General features: G+C 41.6%; 1 protein-coding gene and 1 long non-coding RNA gene across 5 annotated transcripts in view; one reads left to right on the top strand and one right to left on the bottom strand.

Annotated features, from left to right (window-relative positions):
- The window catches only part of LOC119567349, a 37,287-nt gene extending 31,444 nt beyond the window's left edge, over nucleotides 1–5,843 (top strand). The window contains exon 4 of the long non-coding RNA XR_005227331.2: nucleotides 5,569–5,843. This is a non-coding gene — a long non-coding RNA (uncharacterized LOC119567349). The remainder of the gene's footprint in view (nucleotides 1–5,568) is intronic.
- The window catches only part of STK39 (serine/threonine kinase 39), a 199,810-nt gene that overhangs the window by 41,246 nt on the left and 137,713 nt on the right, over nucleotides 1–20,851 (bottom strand). For 3 of the 4 annotated variants that reach the window (XM_037912485.2, XM_043525521.1, XM_043525522.1), the window contains 2 exons: nucleotides 12,645–12,697; nucleotides 10,487–10,555 (listed from right to left, as the gene is read on the bottom strand). In XM_037912485.2, coding sequence (XP_037768413.1) covers nucleotides 10,487–10,555; nucleotides 12,645–12,697 — 122 coding nt within the window. Of the gene's footprint in view, nucleotides 1–7,993; nucleotides 9,895–10,486; nucleotides 10,556–12,644; nucleotides 12,698–20,851 lie in introns of those variants that run through there. The other variant, XM_043525523.1, reaches the window with a different exon arrangement.

Raw genomic sequence — 20,851 nt, forward strand, 5'->3', positions numbered from 1 at the left:
TCGTTTCTGAACACAAAAGAATCATGTCATTAACACACTGATGCACAATTGTATACCTCATCACCAAGCCCTTGGCGGAAAGGGACACGTTAATAACTGTAAGAGTATCTTGACTTCGTGGGATTTAATTGAACCTAGTCTTTAGCACATAAAGTAGTACATCTTTGAGCTGTTGCAGAAATATATACTTCCACTGGCTTCATATAAGACAAAACATTCCCTTAAAAAAAGAATGTGTAGGATATGCAAAGCTTGGAACTTACTATCTTTTTAACCACAATAATAGATGGAGGGGACTATAGATTGACAAACTGTGCCAAACATATTTCTGAACTGAGTTGCTATTTTGTAGCTAAACTGCCACAAAGCTTACTCTTGTTTGACCTGCTTGACCATTGTCAAGCCAATAGCTTAAAAGTTTAGTTCGGCTAAATAGATCCAAGTAGCAAGGTTGCCTGGTGTCCAAGCTAAATCAGTTGAATGGCATATGGCAACCTTTAATCACTTAAGGCTCTTCTACACAACCATTTAGTTTGCGGCAAGCTGGGGTGTGAATCTACCCCACACTAACCTGCTGCAGACTGAGTGAATCCTGCTGGCATGCATTAACAGTTTGTTAGTGAGCTTTGATCTAGTCCTTTTTGAAAGTCTCTATTGTACAGAATCGGTAACATACCACTGTTCTCTGCCTTGGCCCTACATCTCGCTCCTAACTCTGATTTCTGAGTTGGGTGAGTAAACACAGAACCCGGTCTACTAGAGGGAAGAATGCACTGATTACTGCAAGATAGACCAGCAATGAGCTAATGAAAAGACCCGAGTTCTTCAATGACAGGACATAATCTAAATTGACTGGGATATCTTCAGTCTGAAGAAGACTGATTGCACTGTGCCCAGATAGAAAATGTTTCCATTTAGTTAGGTAGCAGTTCCTAATTGAATCTTTCTTACGTTGAGTAAGAATGGCTTGAATGGCCTCTGAACATGAGCATTCTAGATCTGATGCCCATCCAAATGCCAGGCCATCAGGTGAAGTGAATCTGAACTGGAGTGTCTCATTTTGCAGTCTTCCTGAGTTAGGCGATCTAAGAAGGGACGGACCCTGAGAGGAGGATGGGCTGACATTCTCAAAAGTTTTGGGAATCAAAATTGTCTGGGCCCGCTGGGTGCTATGAGAATGACTCTGGCCCAGTCACTACAAATCTTTCTCAAGACCTGTGGTAGCAGGAGAATGGGTGGAAAGACATATTGCAGTTGGTCTGTCCATGTCAACAGGAAAGTGTCGCCCTGGGAGTCGTGGCGCATAGCTGCTCTGGAGAGGTACAGGGAAAATTTCCTATTTGTTTGGGATGCAAAGAGATCCCATTGAGGAGTTCCGCACAGAGTGAACATCTTGCTCAGGACAGAACTGTGTATTTCCCACTTGTGATCTGCACAGAAGTGCCTAACTAGGTTGCCTGCTAAAGAATACTGAATACTTGGTAGGCATGTGGCTACGACAGTGATGTGGTTTCTGATGCACTAATTCTGAAGCCTGACTGCTTCCAGGCAAAGGGGAAAGGATCTTGCTCCACCCTGCTTGTTTATATAAAGAATACAGTGATGTTGTCCAATATTACTTGGATATAGAATGACTATAAGGAGGAGAAAGACCCTGCTGGCCAGGTGGACCACACTCAGTTCTAGCAGGTTCACGTGCAGTTTGGCATTCCATGGAGTCCAAGTGCCCTGTACAGTGTGATCATTCAGGTGAGTGCCCCAACCCAGAAGGGATGCATCTTTTGTGGTGGTGGAACTGGGGGTGGGAGTGCTGAAGGTGACTCCTACTCGCACTTGTTTTGGGTTCAACCACCAGGTAAGATAAGTAATGACATATGGTCTTTGCCTGGACCAGAGAAAGGCCTGCAGGCAGTACAGATGAAGTCTGGTGAATGGCGTCACATAAGTACATGAAGACATATGGCCTAGTAGAGAAAGGCATATTTTGACTATAGTCTTTGGTCTGCAAGTAGCCTGTGTTATCAGGCTTCCCACTGAAATCTTTCTGTGGGGAGAAAAGTTCTTGCTGAAACTAAGTCCAGCACTGCTCCAGTAAAGTTTGTCTGTGTGGGGGGTCAAAATGGACTTTTATTTATTAACACAGACACACAGTGCTGCTAGAAGATAGAGCAGGAACAAAGTCACTGATCTAACCTTGTGGCTGGAGACCTACTAGGAACCAATTGTCCAAATATGGCAAAATTCTGCAGTCAGGACATCTCATTTGGTTTGCCATCACAGAGAAAACCCTTATGAATATCCTGCGTGCTGTGGCGAGTCCAAATGGAAGGGCTTTGAACTGATAGTGTTCCTGACCTTCCAGGAACTAGAGAAACTTTTAATGGGATAGATGAATGTCTACACAAAAAGACAGGTTTCAGAGTAGCAGCCATGTTAGTCTGTATTTGCAAAAAGGAAAGTAGTACTTGTGGCACCTTAGAGACTAACAAATGTATTTGAGCATAAGCTTTCGTGAGCTACAGCTCACTGCTTATACTCAAATAAATTTGTGAGTCTCTAAGGTGCCACAAGTACTCCTTTTCTTTTTACACAAAAAGAGGCATCCATGTTGAGAGGCGTGAACTATATTCCCTCCTTTAGGGATGGAATTATTGATGCTAGTATATTCTGACTTTCTGAATTTTGACTTTCAAATAAAGATGTTCAACTGATGAAGGTCTAGAATGGGTCTCCATTCTCCATTTTGGGGGGTGATTAAGAAGTATGGGGAATAGAACCCTCTCCCTTGAAACTGAGGTGGCCCTTGTTCTATTGGTCCCTGAAGAGAGAATCTACCTCCTGACAAAGAATCTCCTTGTGAGTCGTCCCTGAAGACGAAGAGGGAAGGAGGTTTGTGGGGAGGAAGGGAGAGAAATTCAGTGGAGTAATCATGGTTGATAATTTCTAAAACCCAACTGTCTGTCATGACAGAGTCCCACTGGTAGGCAAAAAGTGAGAGATTCCCCCAAAGATTGGGGAGAGACAGAAGTGGTTGGCATCAGTAACAGTGGGTGGTTCTTGACTAGGAACAGGTAGAGGTCACAGTAGTAGCGAGGGCTGAAAATTGAGACCTGTGAACCCTCTGCTGCTTGAGCAGAGGCTGATGGTGCAATGTTTCTCAAGCGGATGGTCTTAGCCTACAATCTCTGGACTCAGGTGCATGGCATGTATACGTGCCCATGTGTGGAATACACATGGGAGCATCACTCAAAGAACAAGTGTATATATTCTTTATGTATAATACAACACCTCCTTTTTTTGCTACTTTTCCTTCCTCAAACTATGCCAATATTCCAGTCATTTTACTAAGTCTCTCTGATGCCAAGTCATAATTTAGCTTATGTACTAATACTTCTAGTTCTTCCTGTTTATCCCCCATACTCCTTGCTTTTGTGTATAGACATCTAATATGTTGTGCACATTCCCCCACTGTCTTCTCTCTTGATGCTCCTATGACCCTACTGTAATTTTCCATTCCTCTCCTCCCCCGCCCATCCCAACATCTAGCCCTCTAAGGTCACCTTTTTCATACTTACCCATAGGCTTTTGTCAGCTGCCCCCTTTGAACTAATTTAAATCCCTCCTCATTAGGTTGGTGAGCCAGGGTCTGACAGTGCTCTTTCCCTTCCTGGTCAGGTGGGCCTCATCTCTTCCCAGTAATCTTCTTTCCTGGAACAGCATCCCATAGTCTAGGAAGCCAAAGCCTTCTGTCAATATCCACTGCACAGCCATGCATTCATCTCTAGGATGCATGTTCTTGCCTGGGCCCTTAATCTCATCCTACTCCTCTGCTTTGGGTCATACCAGGCAGTATCCTTAGTGCCCACGTGGTTGAACATCATGGGGTAGTGGTCAGAGGTCCAGTGAGCCTCAGCAACCACTCTGTGATGTCTTGGATGAGGGCTCCGAGCAGGCAGCACACTTCCCAAGATGCCAGGTCAGCAGATGGGTGCCTCCGTGCTACTCTCCACCACCTTACATCTCCTTCTCTTAGGTGTGGTATTGTGAGCCTCCAAGCCTTGGGGGCAGGTGGCTCCTCTTTCTCAGCCACTGGGGTCTGCTCTTCTCCTCCTATTGCCAGTACAGCATATCTTATCCTTGACACCCTTATCTCAGTTCAAATCTTCTTCTGAAGCCTATGTTAACTGAAGCAAATCCAATAGCATTCAGGAGGTGAAACATGTTGAGAGTTAACAGCAAATGTTGTGAAAGGTTACATGCCAAATGAACCCCAGTAACCGCTTTTACTCACGTGCAGTTGCCACGCTTTCTGCGACAGTCTTTGATGAGCACAGTTCCAACAATCCTTCAGGAACAGGTTATGCCAAGAAACTGTCTATCCTGACACTAATCACAGGTGTCCCTGACTTTCCATCTCTACAGCTCCTCAGATTTATAAAAAGGAGCTATGAAAAAATCAAGTTTCACAAGGCTTTCCCAGAACTTGAATTTGTGCATGCTTCAGCTAAAAAGTGAAATGCAATTTATCACCCGCATTCAATCTGGAAGCTAATGGAATCAGGTCCTCTGCTGAAGCAAGGTTAACCGAACTAATATCCCTGCCATAGCCCTCCACACCCACCCACCCACCCACCCACACCAGGAAGATTTTAAACTTTTTATTTTTAAGTAATCAAGGCAATATCAAGACATGCACAACAAATGAGCTTCCTAAGCAGATTTACACATTCAGGGCCATCTTCTCAGTATTTTAGCTTCTGTTTTTAAAACCCAAATGGGTTAAATTAATTCCTCAAGTAACTGTATTCAAGTCAGTGGAACAAGTTTTGCTTAATTTATTTTAACCTACTGTGGGAAATCAATTTTTCAATCCCCAGTTCAAATGATTTAACACTTATTTTCTTACAGAAGGTATGACATTTAAAAGATCCGTGGTAAATCTATTATTCAGGTGTACAAGCACAACACTCAGTTTGTGCTCCTGTCTATATTTTTTGGACAAGACTGGACAATCCCTTTAAAGCATGGCTATAGTATGGATTGAAATATACATAACATCTGGGCATGAAACCCGAAGTCCAAGTTTCTCTGGATCCCGTATTATGTTCTCTACTGCTTCTAGTAATGGGCATAACATCCACTGTTCTTTTCCATCTACCATCATTATTTACAGGACTTTTCCACCCCATGTTATAAAATCTCAGTGAGATGAAAATTTGTAGAGCCCTGCAAATCTGTGGATATCCACATCCGGATACCTGAGGACCATGTTTGCAGATTGATGTGGATTCAAAATTTTATATCTAGAGCCCTACAAATCTGCAGATATCTGCTTTATATATGTGGATATCCGCATCCAAGAATGCAGATATTCACAGACCATGTTTGCAGATCGAATGCGATACAAATTTTGTATCCGCACAAGGCTCTAGAAAATCGGATTACCTAATGTCTGCTTGGCACCTAATAGTGTGTTAAAGTTGTCTAAAGAAAAAGTGTTCGGTTATTTTTGGAGGAGGTAAATGGACCTTAATCTAACTCAAATCTAATTTTTATATTTTTGTGCAGAATGTTTGCAGGATGTGTGTGCATCACTGAGATATGAAAATAGTAAACCACATTCCAGAAGAATATTGTTCTGTCTACAAATTTTTGGAACACTAAAATGCTGCACAACGGAGGAGACATTATGAAATACTACATGCAAAATAAAAAAAATGTAGTGCAAAGATCAACATCTGCAGGATTCAAGGTAAGGACTTGCTTTAGTTTTACCATTCAGACATACTGTTACTTGGAATTATTGGAATTAATGAAATCATACAGGATTTTAGTAGTCATGAAATGTCCAATAGTTACACAAATGGCTATCCCCTCCAATGTGAGACAGACTATGGTATACCAAGAAACAGTCATATAGATAGGGAGAACAATAAAGATCAAAATCCCCAATGTATTAAAAATATCAAACTCTTTGGTGCAGTCCAAAATAAGGATTAAAACATGATAATCTACTTTTATTACTGACTAGCTAGATAATATCTCTATTTATCCAAAATGTAACAAGTAGATTGAATATTTAAAGATATTAATTTAGTGTTTGTTCAGGGGCACAAGTCCCATCCTTGCAGCCCCTGAGGTACCTCAGGCTCCAGTTTTCAGGGATTTGGAGGCCTAAATTTAGTCTGTGTTGCTGAGATCCAAGAAAAGGAGCACCAGTGAGTGCAGACAGCACACCAGGTAAGAGAAGCCAGCTTCCAGATTACTCAGGTGCAAGTATGATCTTACTGATAATTCAGACCTCCAAGGGTCCCTCCTTGGAAGCAGATTGAGCAAGAATGGCTTCCTGCAGCTGCTCGATATCGCCATTCCCTCACTACATCTACCAGTCCTGCACCTTCTGGAATTCTTGCCATAGCAGAACTGATCTTCCAAACCTAGAAATACCCCCTGCTCCCTATATCCCACCATGCTTTCCCTTCTCTCAGTAACCTGACTCTCCTCACCATCCACCGTGCAATTCACCTCAAGGCTCTTCTTCCTTGCCACTTCCCTGTTTGGGGTTATAGCCTTCTTCCACAACTCGTGATTGTATGCCAGGCAGCGCAGGTGCAAGGATGTTTCGCGCCCTAGGCGAAACTTCCACCTTGCCCCCCCGCCCAGCCCTGCAGCAGCTCCCCACCCCCCTCTCCGCCCTGAGGCACGCCCCCCTCCCCAGCAGCTCCCTGCCGCTGCCCTCCCCCTCTCGGCCAGGGGAGCCGTGCGGCAACTCCCTGCCGACCCCTCCTTCACTCCCTCCCCTCGGCCCGGGGAGCCGTGCTGCTGCTCGCTCCCTCCCTTCCTCCCCTCGGCCCAGGGAGCCATGCAGCAGCTCCCCACCCCAGCTCACCTCTGCTCCGTCTCCTCCCCGAGCACGCCACCACTGCTCCTCTTCTCCCACCTCCCAGGCTTGTGGTGCCAATCAGCTGTTTGGCGCCGCAAGCCTAGGAGGGAGAGAAGCAGAGCGGGGCAGCGTGCTCAGGGGAGGAGGCGGAGCAGAGGTGAGCTGGGGCGGGGAGCAGTTCCCCTGCATGGTGCTGCCCCCCCCCCGTTACTTGCTGCAGGCGGCCCTCCCCGCGCCCCCCTGCCCCAGCTCACCTCCGCTCCACCGCCTCCCTGGAGCACGCTTTTGGTCGCCCCCAACCACTTGGCGCCCTAGGCAACCGCCTAGTTGGCCTAGTGGTTGCACCAGCCCTGATGCCAGGCTGTCATGCAGATTGATCTCTGGGATCTGCTAATTATCCAGTCCACATACCAAGTCTTTGGTCTCCCCCTTTGATTGTCTTCTGTCCACCATCATTGCAAAAGTCATTCTACTAATATAGCTCTCTGGTCTCCACTGAATATGCTTACACCAATGTAGCCTAGCCTCCCTCAACTTTTCTTTAATTGGAGCAACTCACTTTAGGCCCCTTACAACCTCATTTTGTTTCCTATCACAGAGTGAACAACCATTTGACTACCTCAACATCTTCATTTCTGTGGTGGAGAGCATACCTCCTTTCTTGTGGCTGGCCAAGTCTTTGTTCCTTATATTATATGAGTCAAATTGCAGTTTTATAGACTGGTATCTTTTTGTCATAGAGAAGTGGGGTCAGCTCCTGCCATTTGCACCAAGCAGCTTTAGTATGATGCCAGGCATCTCTCAGGAGGGAAACAGAGTCAGCAACCACTGGTTGCCTAGGTATTTAAATTCTTTCATTCTTCTCGGCTCTCTGCCTGTGATATGGCGAGTCCTACTCCCTCAGTGATCATAGGCTTGGCGATCTAAGACCAGCCTGCTCAAAACTACGTTGCCATTGTTCAAAGTTGGCTTGCAGGGTCTCACAATCTTCTGCATATGTCACTAACTCATCAGCGAACAGCATGTTACAAGAAGGTTCCCTTCATATAGTCTCACTTATCACATCCATGACAACTGAAAAAAGGAGCTCAAATGCTGCCCCGATGCAGGCCAACATTTACAGGAAGTTCTTTATTGTACCCCCATTTAGTTGTGATTACAACAGTCATTCCATTATGCATATAGTGGATAAGATGGACATGGCCGATAAGAGATGTGTCAGAATGCTAACTTCACCAAACTACTTCTCTTGGTGCATGATAGTACACCTTCTCCAGGTCCACAAACATCATACCCAGTTGCCAACTCTTTTCTCTAAATGTCTCCATCAGGATTCATAACACAAATATGTTATCAATTGTGCTCCTTCCCACCATGAATCAATATTGACCCTTCTAAATTCCAACCACTCCATGAGATGCTTGTCAATCTTCTCCCATACTTTCATGACTTGTGATGTCAGATTAATTGGGTGACAGAAGAGATATTACACTGTGCACTATGTTTAAAAGCAAGTCCCACAAACCTTTTACACCATTCATCTGATGTTTTCTTTTTCTCAAGAGTATAACTTAACAAACTTGTAAGATACTTGATGCCTTCCCTTCCCATTGACTTCACTGCATCCACTGTTACTTCATCTGTCCCAGGTACTTTCTCCTTTTTCCATTTTCCACAGTGCCTCTGCAGCCTTTTCCTCCTGTATACAATCTAGCACGCCCCAGTTCAGCTTACATATTCTGAATTCCTTCACTGGGTTCCCCTCATTCATCACTCTTTCAAAATAATCACTCTCAACTTTGGTTGATTGACTCACCTTTTTTTTTGTGTGTGCGCAATATACAATACTCATGTTTAATGTAAGCAAATTCATTCACATCCCTCATCATTCTCTCTTGCCTTGGGGAGTTTATAGATGATCTTCTCTCCCTCATGTCTTCCTAGTCTGTTATATAGCTTGTCACAGGCCATACTTTTAGAGGTCAAAACACTTCTTTTGGATTCCTTTTTTGCCTCCATGTATTCCATCTTATCACTGCTTTTTGAAGGTTACCGCCCCTCTCGCCCAATGGATTCTTTCACTTGAGGATTCCATCTCAGGACTGAATTTCAAATACTCCTTCCTGTCCCCCCAAGATCTGTACAGTTTTCTCCATCCCATGCATATGCCATCTCTAAAGCAAAGGGGAGGGCTAGAAGGTGAGGGATTCTTTTTCATGGGAGCAAGCTGAAATATTAAGCTTGAGACTTTGAATGCAGAAAGGAATGGCTGCAATTCTGTCAACCTCCCACTTCTGCTGTGAGAAAAATTGGGAAAAGAGCTGGGTGACTCTGCCTGTGAGAGAAGGAACAGGGAGTGGCAGCTGCATTTGGGGACTGAGTCAGACAGGAATCATACTCCTGGTTGACAGCTGTGGAGACTGAAATTGTCTGTTTATATGTAAAGCGGGTATGGCTTCTTTTTTAGCTTCCCAGTCCCGGCAAAACAAACATGGACTTTGTTTATACAATAGCATTGGAATATCAGTTTCCTTCCTAAAATACTTCAGCGAGTTAGATTTTGATAAAGTATCTGAGTAACCTCTTTTAGGTATGTGATGAGGCAAAAAACCCTCAAGCAGAACTTTTTCCTACTTAGATGTAGGAAACTGGATCATTGAGGGTACAGGGATCCAACCAAGTGGACCAAAGTGGTGAGGAAGGACAGCAATGCAAGGATCAGGAGTTGAACCCACTAGGTAAACTGGACAAGCTACTCATCTGAACCAATATGTGATGGGTGTGGATGTTCGTTGACTGCTTTGATTCTGACACTGGTGCAGTAATTCAATTCTACATAGTGTTAGTGTTACCAGTACCAAATATAGATCACGTGAGAGGTAAGCCACTAATATTTGTTAATGATGTTCCAGTCACAAGTGTCCTTTGTTGTGCTCTTCAACAATTCCTTTATTCTGGTAAAAAGAGGAAGCTACTGGACTCTTGCACCCAGTTTTTGAGGAGCCAAATTGCTGAGAAAAAAAAAAGAGACTTTCCTAGCCAATCATGTTTTTCTTTGCCAAGTATTTTAGAAGCAATCACTAAAGACCTTAGGGCAATTAACCACTTTGAGAATCTCCCTGTTCATTAGAAATTGCTTGAAGACATCAGGTGGGATTTTCAAAAGCTTTCAGGACTGCTCTAATTCCCCCCCGCCCCCCAGCCCTCTCTCTCCATGAATTCAATGGGAGATTTACTATGGACTTCTATGGAAGCAGAATTAGGCCAATGCTGAGCCCTTTTGAAAAATCTCATCCATAAATCCTAACTAGCTAATTCAAAAGTCAATTTTCTGTTGAACAAAAATTGGAATTAGCCCCCTTACTGCTTGGAAAACAGCAGGAGAGACAGCCTGGTGAAATCAAAACCTATGTTAAAATTAGTAGGAGTTCTGACTTCCAGAGAGAATGGAAGGATTTATATCAAAGTGGACTGCTGGCTCTCTTGTGCATATATGAAAAGGAAAGCAAAGTAGAGAACGCATTTTATATAAAAAGATGCAGAAGCACATCCATTTAGCACAAGTTGTAGCAAGAGCATAATTGCAAACTAAGTGTAATTTACCTATAACAACATCGTGACCATCAACCAGGCCTGCAGAGAACAGCTCTTGAGAAACGCCATCTGCCGTGTCTGTCCAAAAGGTGACATGAATACGTATTAGTGGCCATAAAATAAAAATCAATAATCCAATGCAATTTAAGAAAATATATTTCAGCTTCAAACACCCAGCTAAGTGTGCTTGAATTCAAAACTGCCTTTATTAGAAAAAGAAAAAAGGTACCACAATTTCCCATTGATTATTAGCCCATCATATTCCGCACAGCAAGAAACAAGATAACATTTTGAATCTTCATGAAGCCCTTAAAGATCATTGCCTGGTTTTGGCAATTACTTAACTAGATATTTTATACTGCACTCACTGTAATATCAGAGTACCTTACAAGAAAATAAGATAGGGATTTGTTGCTGTGTGATTCTCACTCTCTTCCTCCCAAGGCAGAAAAGGTAATTGTGTTAAGTTCTCTTGTTTAGCTTGCTGTATTATTGTTATGAAGGAAGAGCTACACTGAAGAGATGGGCCCTTTCATTTGGATTTTAAGGTTGCAATTTTCAAGGTAATTCTGATCAGGGAGTTCCATAGCTGTGGAGTAGACACTAAGAGCACAGTCTTCAACTCTCATGTCTTATTCTGTGTACAGCTCCTTCATTCCTGAAGGACGCAATTGTTGTAGAAAGCCAGGGCTAAGGAAGGAGAGAGAGACCGTGCCTAAAATAGCTCAATCCCCAATCCTGCAGAGCATTGAAGATTAGACCTACAACCTTGTTCTCAATGTTGTCCGTAAATGGGAGGTCAGGTCACTGACCAGAACCCTGGGGTGATGGGATCCAGCCTAATGGTGTTTTTAAGTAAGCAGGCTGCTATATTTGTGATCATTTGGACATTTTCCATGGTTTGTGTACTCATTCCCAGGCTTAGAGAGAGTTGCAGTAATACAGCCTGGAGGTCACAAGAGCATGTATCATGGTGTTTACCTGACTGTCAGAACGGCGCACTGTCTCCTGGTCAGCCCTTGTTCTCTCTCTTTTTATCCCCACAATCAGTAAGAAATCCAGATAGATGAAGATCTGTTTGGAGGATCATCTAGAGGCTGATCTCCTTAATGATTGCCAGTGATAGGGGCAATTTGTGTATTTATATTAAAAACAAGTGATTGCAAAAATCCCACTATATAAATAAATTACATTAATACGAGAGGAGAGCATATAGCTCTATATACCCCAACAACACTACTATGGGTATATTTTACCCAAAAGAAAATACACACCCCTTCCTATGTCCAAGAAAAATACATCTTTTTTAAATAATCAAATTTCCCTTCCAATTTAGATTACTTTCTAGGCAGCAGCACTCTTAGTATTTATTCAATTTAGAACACTCTGTTGCAGTGAAATTTGAAGTACAGTTATAGCCCAAACGCTGGCTAAGTGAACAGTATCTTCTTACTCAACCTATCAGCTGTGTGTTTTAACCAATAATATCTGCAAAAATACAGTTTTATGGCTTCTTACAACTATTAGCAATAGAAAGCAAATACAGCTGGAAAAGTGAGCTGGATTCTGAAGTTCCAGTTACAATGATTTAATTATTAGTGATGATACACAAACCAGAAATACAGCTAACTTTCAGATAAAGATGGAATTTGCAGAATTGGCAAATACTTCTCACTTGTTAAACTGAGCAAGTTTTATATGGAAGCAAAAAGAGACTCATATGTGGATCCCCACAATGCCATTTTCAGAGTAGTATTTCAGACTATAACCACATGTGCTTTCAAGGATACCTTACTCCATTTTCCATCACGCATACAATGATCAGTTTATTGTTACAACATGTGCATTTTTATGGTGTAACTCTTATGTCACCTTGCAAAGCATCCTTTCTATATACTGCATATTTCACTAGATTAAAAAGTGAAACAACAAGTCTATCCTGTATCTATTATACTGTACAAGATATAACCTCTGTACAAGATATAACCTTGTCACTAGAATTTACATATTCTGCACTATTTTTGTTTGGTTTAAATAGTGTAATATAAAACCTTTGCATAGTAGGAAACACTTCAGAGTGGTAATTTATATTAACCATAATCAGTAATCAATTTTGAAATACCCTTTTGAGCACTAAAATAATTATTTTAATTAAAAGTGGTCTTACCTCTGCCTGGAGTAAACTCAAATCGTATGTCATTAAGTTCCTTTCTAGAATTCCTAAAAAACATTCAGTGCAAACATTAAAATAAGTTTGAATAAGCTGTGCTTCACTACAAGTGCATTTAACTTTATAAATAAGTTGCTGTTATATATAATGAGCATTTTACAGTTTTATGGTCTACTGTTACCCAACTGGAGTATAAAATACAAGCAGACATAAATAAGGTGAAAATCCCAGGGAAATTTAACAATACTGGTCTTATAAGAGCAACCAACAGAATTATGTATTTTAAAATATAAAAAAAATAGTGGCATCCGATTCAGTAAAACAAACTATTATTATTTTGGGGGGAGAGGGGGAGGGGCAGGAACCCAGCACCAGTCCTCTAGTACAGGAACAGCCCATACTTTAAAAAGTTATTGGGATAATCATTGCTGCAGTATTTCAGTAAGGTACTTCATATTTTCAGTACTTGATGTACAAAATCTTAATAAAACTCTGTACAATGAAACAAGAATATCTTGCTGAGTATGGTGGATTATATTTAGATTTTTTTTTTAAAAACAAACAAACAATCTTGGCCACACCATTTACAGCCAGAAAATTTTAGGGACCCACATGCTAGAATCCTAGAAAACTAATACAAAACAAACATCAGACTCTGTATATAACCCTAATAATGTTAGTTTGCAAGTGAAATAAAAAACATAATAAAGCAATGTTTTGAAAGACAGAACTCTCCCAGCATCATGTACTATAACATTAGAAGCAAATCATCTCTCTACCACCCACCTACCATCGAGGACAGAAATACAGAGCAAGAAAAATGGTTTCTTTTGTTTTTCCTCTCGTTGCCTGACAGTTAATGAGAAACAGTACAAAACATGGAAGTCTTGGGAATTCAAAACTATAAGCAACCCAATAAGGCAGCTCATTTTTGGTTTAACAATTTATATAGCAATACTTAGTTTTAAAAAAAGCAGTACAGAAACAGTTAACAATAAGCTTTTCTAATAAAAAGGCTAGAGCAATGAACATTTAAAAATTATATTAAAACAAACTGTTTCCTATGTATTACTTATGAAATGCAAAATTACCTTTACTAATATATTGGCTAATGCAACAGGCCATTACAACAGGTTAAAGAAGTCTTTGTTTCTATTAACTAAAGAAGAAGCTACAATTGTGTTTTCCCAGTGCCAACTGTTCCAGTCACACCACAATCCCCTACGTCATTTATTTGTCTGTCTACTTTAAAGACAAAGGTATTGTTGTATACATTTTCTGTTGCAAGATACTTTGGCAAATAAAACTGTATATAAGAAAGGAATGTCACAGAAAATCTCTGTGTGAATGAACAGAGTTACTCTATAACAGTGGTGGGCGGCCCATCAGGGTAATCTGCTGGTGGGCCACAAGACAGTTTGTTTACATTGACCGTCCGCAGGCATGGCCACCTGCAGCTCCCAGTGGCCGCGGTTTGCTGTTCCCAGCCAATGGGTGCTTCAGGAAGTGGCGCGGGCTGCAGGGACGTGCTGGCCACCACTTCCCGCAGCACCACTGCGGAACATCCTGATGCTGCATCACTGACCACCAAGTTCAATGAATGAGAACTGCATGGGACAAAAAAAGCTAGAGGGTTTAACTCTCGGATCCGTGTCTGCACTCCTCTGTTCTTTCCTCTCATGTTGGCACCATTATCATAGCCCTGACCTCTCATGTCAGTTATCGCAATTCCTGTATCTTCCAGCTTTTTAAGAAGCACATTTGTCATACCAGGTTTCAGAGTAACAGCCGTGTTAGTGTGTATTCGTAAAAAGAAAAGGAGTACTTGTGGCACCTTAGAGACTAACCAGTTTATTTGAGCATGAGCTTTCGTGAGCTACAGCTCACTTCATTACCTTGGAAAAACAATTCAAAATGAGATCATACAGTTACCGGCAACAAAAGTCAAACAGAAGTGTACATTTCTTGGGTGGTGACTCTTCTTAGATGCTCCTGGAGTACGCATCAAACTCAGCCATCAGTTCCACAGTTTTAAGGAAGCTTCCATTGTTTGGCACATACAGCTGATCTGAAATGCCATGCAGTGCTAGGTTTTGGGTAGCAAGCATTCTTACAATGACAATGAGTCTTTTCAGAACATTTTGCCAGTAAAGAGACTCTGATGCAGTCTTCTCTTGATGCTGATCCTCTATGGTGGCCTTTAACCTTAGTCTCATCTCAAGCTCTTTCCATCTATGGAATGCTCTCTGGTGATTTGCTGCCTTCTCATGGCATGCCAGATTTCTAGCCAGATTTTTCCAGTCCTTTGTTCCTGTAGAACCCAGTGTGGCTGGAACATTAGACTGGAAGAGTTTGCAACAAAAACAGTATGCAGCATTCTGGGTTTTTGAGTACATAAGCCATGGCCTCTCCACTTTGTCACCATTGGGGATTTCACGCCAGTAATGTGTTGGATGGAAACTTCTGTTTTCATTGTCTTTGGGGAACATGAAGTCTTTCACTTGCCGTGGCTCATGCGGTACAAGGAAGTCCCTCAGGCTACTACTCAAGTGGGTCCACAGTCCTGGATCATCTAGACTTAAGGAACTAAACTCAGCAGCAGCTGTTTCTTGTGCCTCCACCACACGCTGATCTACACTTTTCTTCAGGAATGTGCATGGTTACATCCATTTGAGATGGCAATATGGATGCTGCAGTAGCTGCCAGGTCACCTGCAATCTGACTAACTGGTAGATCAGGCATCTCCTCACCACTCACGTTCTCACCGGGGCTGGAAGGCTCACCGTGAACATTTGTGTCTATGTATCTCAGGAGAGCTCCTTCCCGCTTAGATAGAAAAGCTTCCTTTGCTTTCTTTCTTTTTCTGAATGCTGCCCCAGAGGGGTGTTTTCTTCTTTCACTCATGACTGCTGTTCTGTGCCAGCTATAGTGGCTCTGAACACTCAATTGAAGGGGACAAATAAGCAGGCTGGTTGCAGGGCCTGAGTGAGGGAAGATATCAGCGTCTCAAGGGCCTAACTGGCTCCTACTACTTCAGTTGACTGCCTGTTCTCCGCAAGTGGGTTCAGGGAAGCAGCAGGAAACAGGAAGCTCCCTGAGAAGCTGGAGTTAATCAGTTCAGTCTCCTGGGGGTCCTAGAGAGATACATAAGAGGCTCCTCCTCCTCCTCTCTCTCCCTGCAGCTTCTGCTGCTTTCCGTTATTCCCTCTCACCTTTTCTCCTGCCTGCCTGTTATGTCTCTTGTGCCCTCCTTCCTCCACCACAGAACTCCTCCATCTCTTTTCATATGCAGAGAGAATGCATATGCACCAGCAGCAGACACACTCTGGGTCCACAGTCTGGCACCTGAAGCGGCTGCCTCAGTTCACCTCATGGTAAGGCCAGCCCTGTGGAAGAGGCCACCAACACAACCCTCAACATGGACCCAAGTAGCTAGGAACCCTGACAAAGGAGGTGTGGTGTGGTTGTGGCTGTTAGTTCTGCACCCTGCCCATAGTGTTGGCCCATCGTCCCCACTTTGGTCTCTGTGCAAAGCTTGGTTTTTGTCAGGGTGAGGTGAATTTCACCCACAATATGATTTAAAAACACATTAAATAACTTATTTCGATATATACTTTCTCTAAATATCTCCAAGCTACTTGTACTTATTGCGGACTAAAACTGGAGGTTAGTTTATAGCTTTAAAATATGCTTGAGTGGTCCAAGTGTAAAATAAACTTCTGAATAATATCTGAAATGAGTAAGACATCATTCACCTGCCATTCACCTGCTGCAATAGCTTAGCAAGAGCCAATCCAATTTTTAACACGGTTTTTTAGAAAAAAGTAAAAAAGAAAATTCCATTTGGGCTCAATGAAGTTTTCATCTGAGAACAAACTATTCAAGAAATGTAAGAATGCGTGGAAAAAGGCTTATAATTAAAGTGCTTCATCAACCATAACTACAGCACTGCTTTAATAGAGGAAAGCATAGGGTTTTTTTTCCATTCTAGCTGCAGCAATGTTTATTAAAAACTGCTTTAATATAAACAGTTCCTTTTTTCCAGTACTTTTTCCACTCACAGTTTCTTCCCATGTATATGAGATCAGACTGCTTATATAGACAGTACAGCATTCAAGCCTAAAACCACTGCCTTCCTATTTACCAGGAAAAAAGCGTTTCGGCCAGTTCAGCATGCAACAAAGCCACTGGATGTTTCCTATACATCCTAAAGAATTTCCTTAAGATTCTACAAGGATTGTGGTGCAAAAATCTCCTTTCCTTTCAGATTTCCAATTTTGGTATTAGTTAATTTTCACCATCAATAAAACATTAGTTCATTTGCAAAACAGAAATCTCTCTCATTTTTTGGAAACAGCAAGCAGGCTAAGCCCAGAGACTAACTTAATTGCTGTAGCACGCTCTTTTTTCTAATGAATAGCTCAATCTATCTGAAAAGCTATTAGCAGTAGAATGTGTTTTGCAGTCCATTACTCTTCTCTTCAGTAAGGAAACTATAAGCAGGTTCAAATTTCAGTGTACCAGGCCATGAAGTCTTACTGTAGGAAAACTAAATCCAACAGGCAGACACATTCAGCCATGACTGAGACCTATCATCACTTGCTAGATACATGATATAATCAGGAAACAGCAAAACATAAAAATAGACACTTCACCTTACCAAAATGAGCAAGAAGATATTGAAAAATTACAAAGCTACAGGCAATGTTTATAATGAAAAGTATCCACCTACTGAATACACCAGACACTTGAAAATTATTTCAACTTTGAAGTATCTGGCACTTTATTCTAGCAAAACAGATACTAAGAGGTAATTTGGTATAATCTAATAGAAATATATAGCTAATGCAACTATGCAGGTATCTGATTAGTAACATACCGCCTTTTAATAGACTCATTTACTTCTGCTATCAAGTCAACATCCATTAATCAGCAGAGAATTAGTATAAAATGATGTTTCTCTTTGGAAAAACCAGGGAGGCTCTGGCTTTCAAGTAGCCTTACCAAGAAAAGAAAAAGCTCTCTCATTCTTTGGGCTCACTTCCAATATCAGATTCCCAGAAATATGTGGAATAATTTATTCAGCAGAGGGCTGACAATGTACTTCACATTAAACACCCATTGAAAAAGCAAGTGAGTCAAATGTCTAACATCCCCCTTATACAGGACACTGTTTTACCAAATGCAGGAGGCATCACCTCCTGGCACTCGGTATCTGCATACTGCCTTTTGAAGCTAGTGCAACAGTAGCACCAACCCTTTACTCCATGCCTTTTTTTGGGATGAACAGTAGACTCACACTCCATCAGATTTGTACCAACACTGAATTGTCCAGGCTATGTGTGTTTTCACTGGGAAACTGAGAAATCCAAAATACAGCACTTGGGAACATTATATGAATTTGTACTATTCTGGGGGCTGTGTGTCTAGCAACCGCAGATTAAATTTTCCCAGCTGGAACATACAGTACATAACAAGACATTAAAGTATTATATACTATTTGATGCAAGTTACTAATAAGCACCTTTTAAATGCTCTGACTTTCAGAGCAGCATGTATGCAAAACACAGTTTAACAGTTATAAAAGGGAACTGCATCATTTCATTGCATGCAGTTTGCCTCCCAGGGAAATGAAAGGCCTGCTATAGTCTGGAGTTTGGGGTTGACGACTTTTTTGGACTGTGGCATCTTACAACCAAAAGACTAAATTATGACCTAACTTTCACTGCACCAAGACACAAGCTACAGGCCCCAAAATACCACAAAATTAGCTACAAAGTTTTGTAGAGCTTATTGGTCATGCTACATGTAGTTTGAGAGCACAACTTTCAAAGACAGGCTACAACTGTTCCATCATGTGGACTACCCTTTATAGATTCTCTGACGGACCACCTCCCCTCCCAGTTGCAATCACATAATGTCTCCGTGGCAATTTCAGTAATTGCTTACATGGAAAAATAGCAAGGGAAGTATTCATGTGCATTAAGTATTTATTTTTTCCATTTAGGAAAGTTATTTTTACTGTCTTTTTCATTTCAGCTCCCCATGGTGCTGGAGCATCATTCTGTCTCATCTAGTCTGTTTCTTTAAGGCCTAGTAAGTTTTACCAGAATACTATGTAGGTTAGGAATGTGAAATGAAATGAAATAAATTATATTTCAAACCAGTATAGCTAGTCTGGAAAAAGCCATAGTGTAGATAGAGTGATACCAGCCAAGAAGTATACATATTCGGTTCAAGGAACTGGTTTAGATTATACTGGCAATAGAGTTCTTTTGCCAGTATAAGATGCATCTCCAACAGCGAAATTGTCAGTATACCTCTACAGGGAACGCTTTCTAGCAATAACAAGGTGTAATCTGGAAATAAAGGAGGAAAAGAGCCAGTATCATGTGGCCAGCCGGTTTCTGAAGACCACCAGCAATTGCTCCGTTGGCCACAGTTTAGGAAGGAGACAAACTTTTGAGTTTACACAGCGCTCTTCTTCAGCTCTGGGAAGCGTACTCAGAGTGTTACAGATAGATACAAGGTGGAACAGATAGTTTAACGTAAGTAGTTAACACATTTCAAGGGATCATTTAAGGTGAAGTGGCCAGTTAACACCTCTCCTGTCTGAGGGGTGGGGGAGGGGATGGAGATTAGTGGTCATAATTTGTTGTAATTAGCCATAAATCCACTCTTTCTTAAAACCATGATTTTTAGTATCTAGCAAAGTTATGAATGTAAGCTCCCAGGCTTGTCTTTTGAAGGTGTTATGCACGATGAGGACAGAGGTCAGATATAAAGTGATCCCTTTGTGAAGAGTTCACTGTATAGGCGATACGGTATTTTTGTCTTTTATCATTTTTCTGGTGTGAGTTCATTCAACAGCAAAGTGACAGCTTTGCGTCACCCATATAGTTGTTATTTAGGCAATCAGTGCATTGGATGAGGTACACCACTTGATGTAATTGGCATGTGGATCTTGAATGATGTGTTTTGGGGAGTGTTGAGGACTGTAGCAGTGAAGGTATGTCTGCAGGTCTTGCATCTGTTGTTCTGGAAGGGTCAGGTGTGCCCTGGTCTATGGGGAGCTTGCTTCTGATGAGCTTAGAGAAGTTTGAAGGTTGTTTGAAGGCCAGGAGGAGGAGGATCAGGAAAGATTTCTTTCAGGATGTTTTTCCCATTGAGTATGGGATGTAGTTGTTTAATGACACCCTGTACGAGTTACAGTGTAGGGCGGTAGGTGACAACTAGGGCATATGCGGTTGAAGAGGATTTTATTTCTGTATTGAAGCAGATTCTCTAGGCGTATTTGCATGGCCTGTTCCAAAGTATGAAAACAACCATGGATACTAGCCATGGGTACTAAGATGGCTCCCCAGTATGCCAGCCTCTTCACGGGCCACCTTGAAGAATTTCTGAACAAAATGCACCAGGAAACCAATGAGATATCTAAGATGCATTGATTATATTTTCATCCTCTGGACAGACAACCTAAACTCCCTCAGATTTTCTCCACATTCACAACCACCAATACCCATGCATTAAACTCTTGCTAAAAATGTTCACACAAACATCAGCTTCAACAATGAAACCCTACAGACAACTATATACAAGAAACCCAGAGATCACCACACCTACCTCCCAAATCCAGTAACCACCCGAAACTCACCAAGAAATCAGTTATCTACAGCTAGACACTTGTGTACCACAGAATATGCTTTGAGGAGACAGTCCAGGATATACATCTTAAAACATTTAGAGATGAAAAGAGATCTAGCATGTCTTTCAGTCTCTCTCCTTACCAAATGCAGGACCACAAATTGTCTGAAAGCAGTTTATAATTTTCTCTAGTCCATTTGCTATTTAAAAGTTATTTTCAGAATAATTTCTATTAACAGTTGTTAACCATGAGATTTTTTGCAAGCCCACTTCTAGCATTTGATATGTGAATTGTGTTATCTGGTGTTGGACATACAGATCAGGCTGCAATATTTGTCCTGAGACTGGAGATGCCAAATTCTTAGAATGAGATTATCGGCAGCACAAATACTGGTAATTGAGGATTGTTTGCTGCAAACATTTTCATTATATATATATATATATACACATATATATATATATATACATATATATATACACACACACACACATATACATACACATACACACACACACTTCAAATTCACTGTTTCTGTGAATTTGTTTGCTGAAATATTCAA

The sequence above is a fragment of the Chelonia mydas genome, chromosome 11 (genome assembly GCF_015237465.2).
Source record: "Chelonia mydas isolate rCheMyd1 chromosome 11, rCheMyd1.pri.v2, whole genome shotgun sequence".
In the NCBI taxonomy this organism is placed as follows: Eukaryota; Metazoa; Chordata; order Testudines; family Cheloniidae; genus Chelonia; species Chelonia mydas.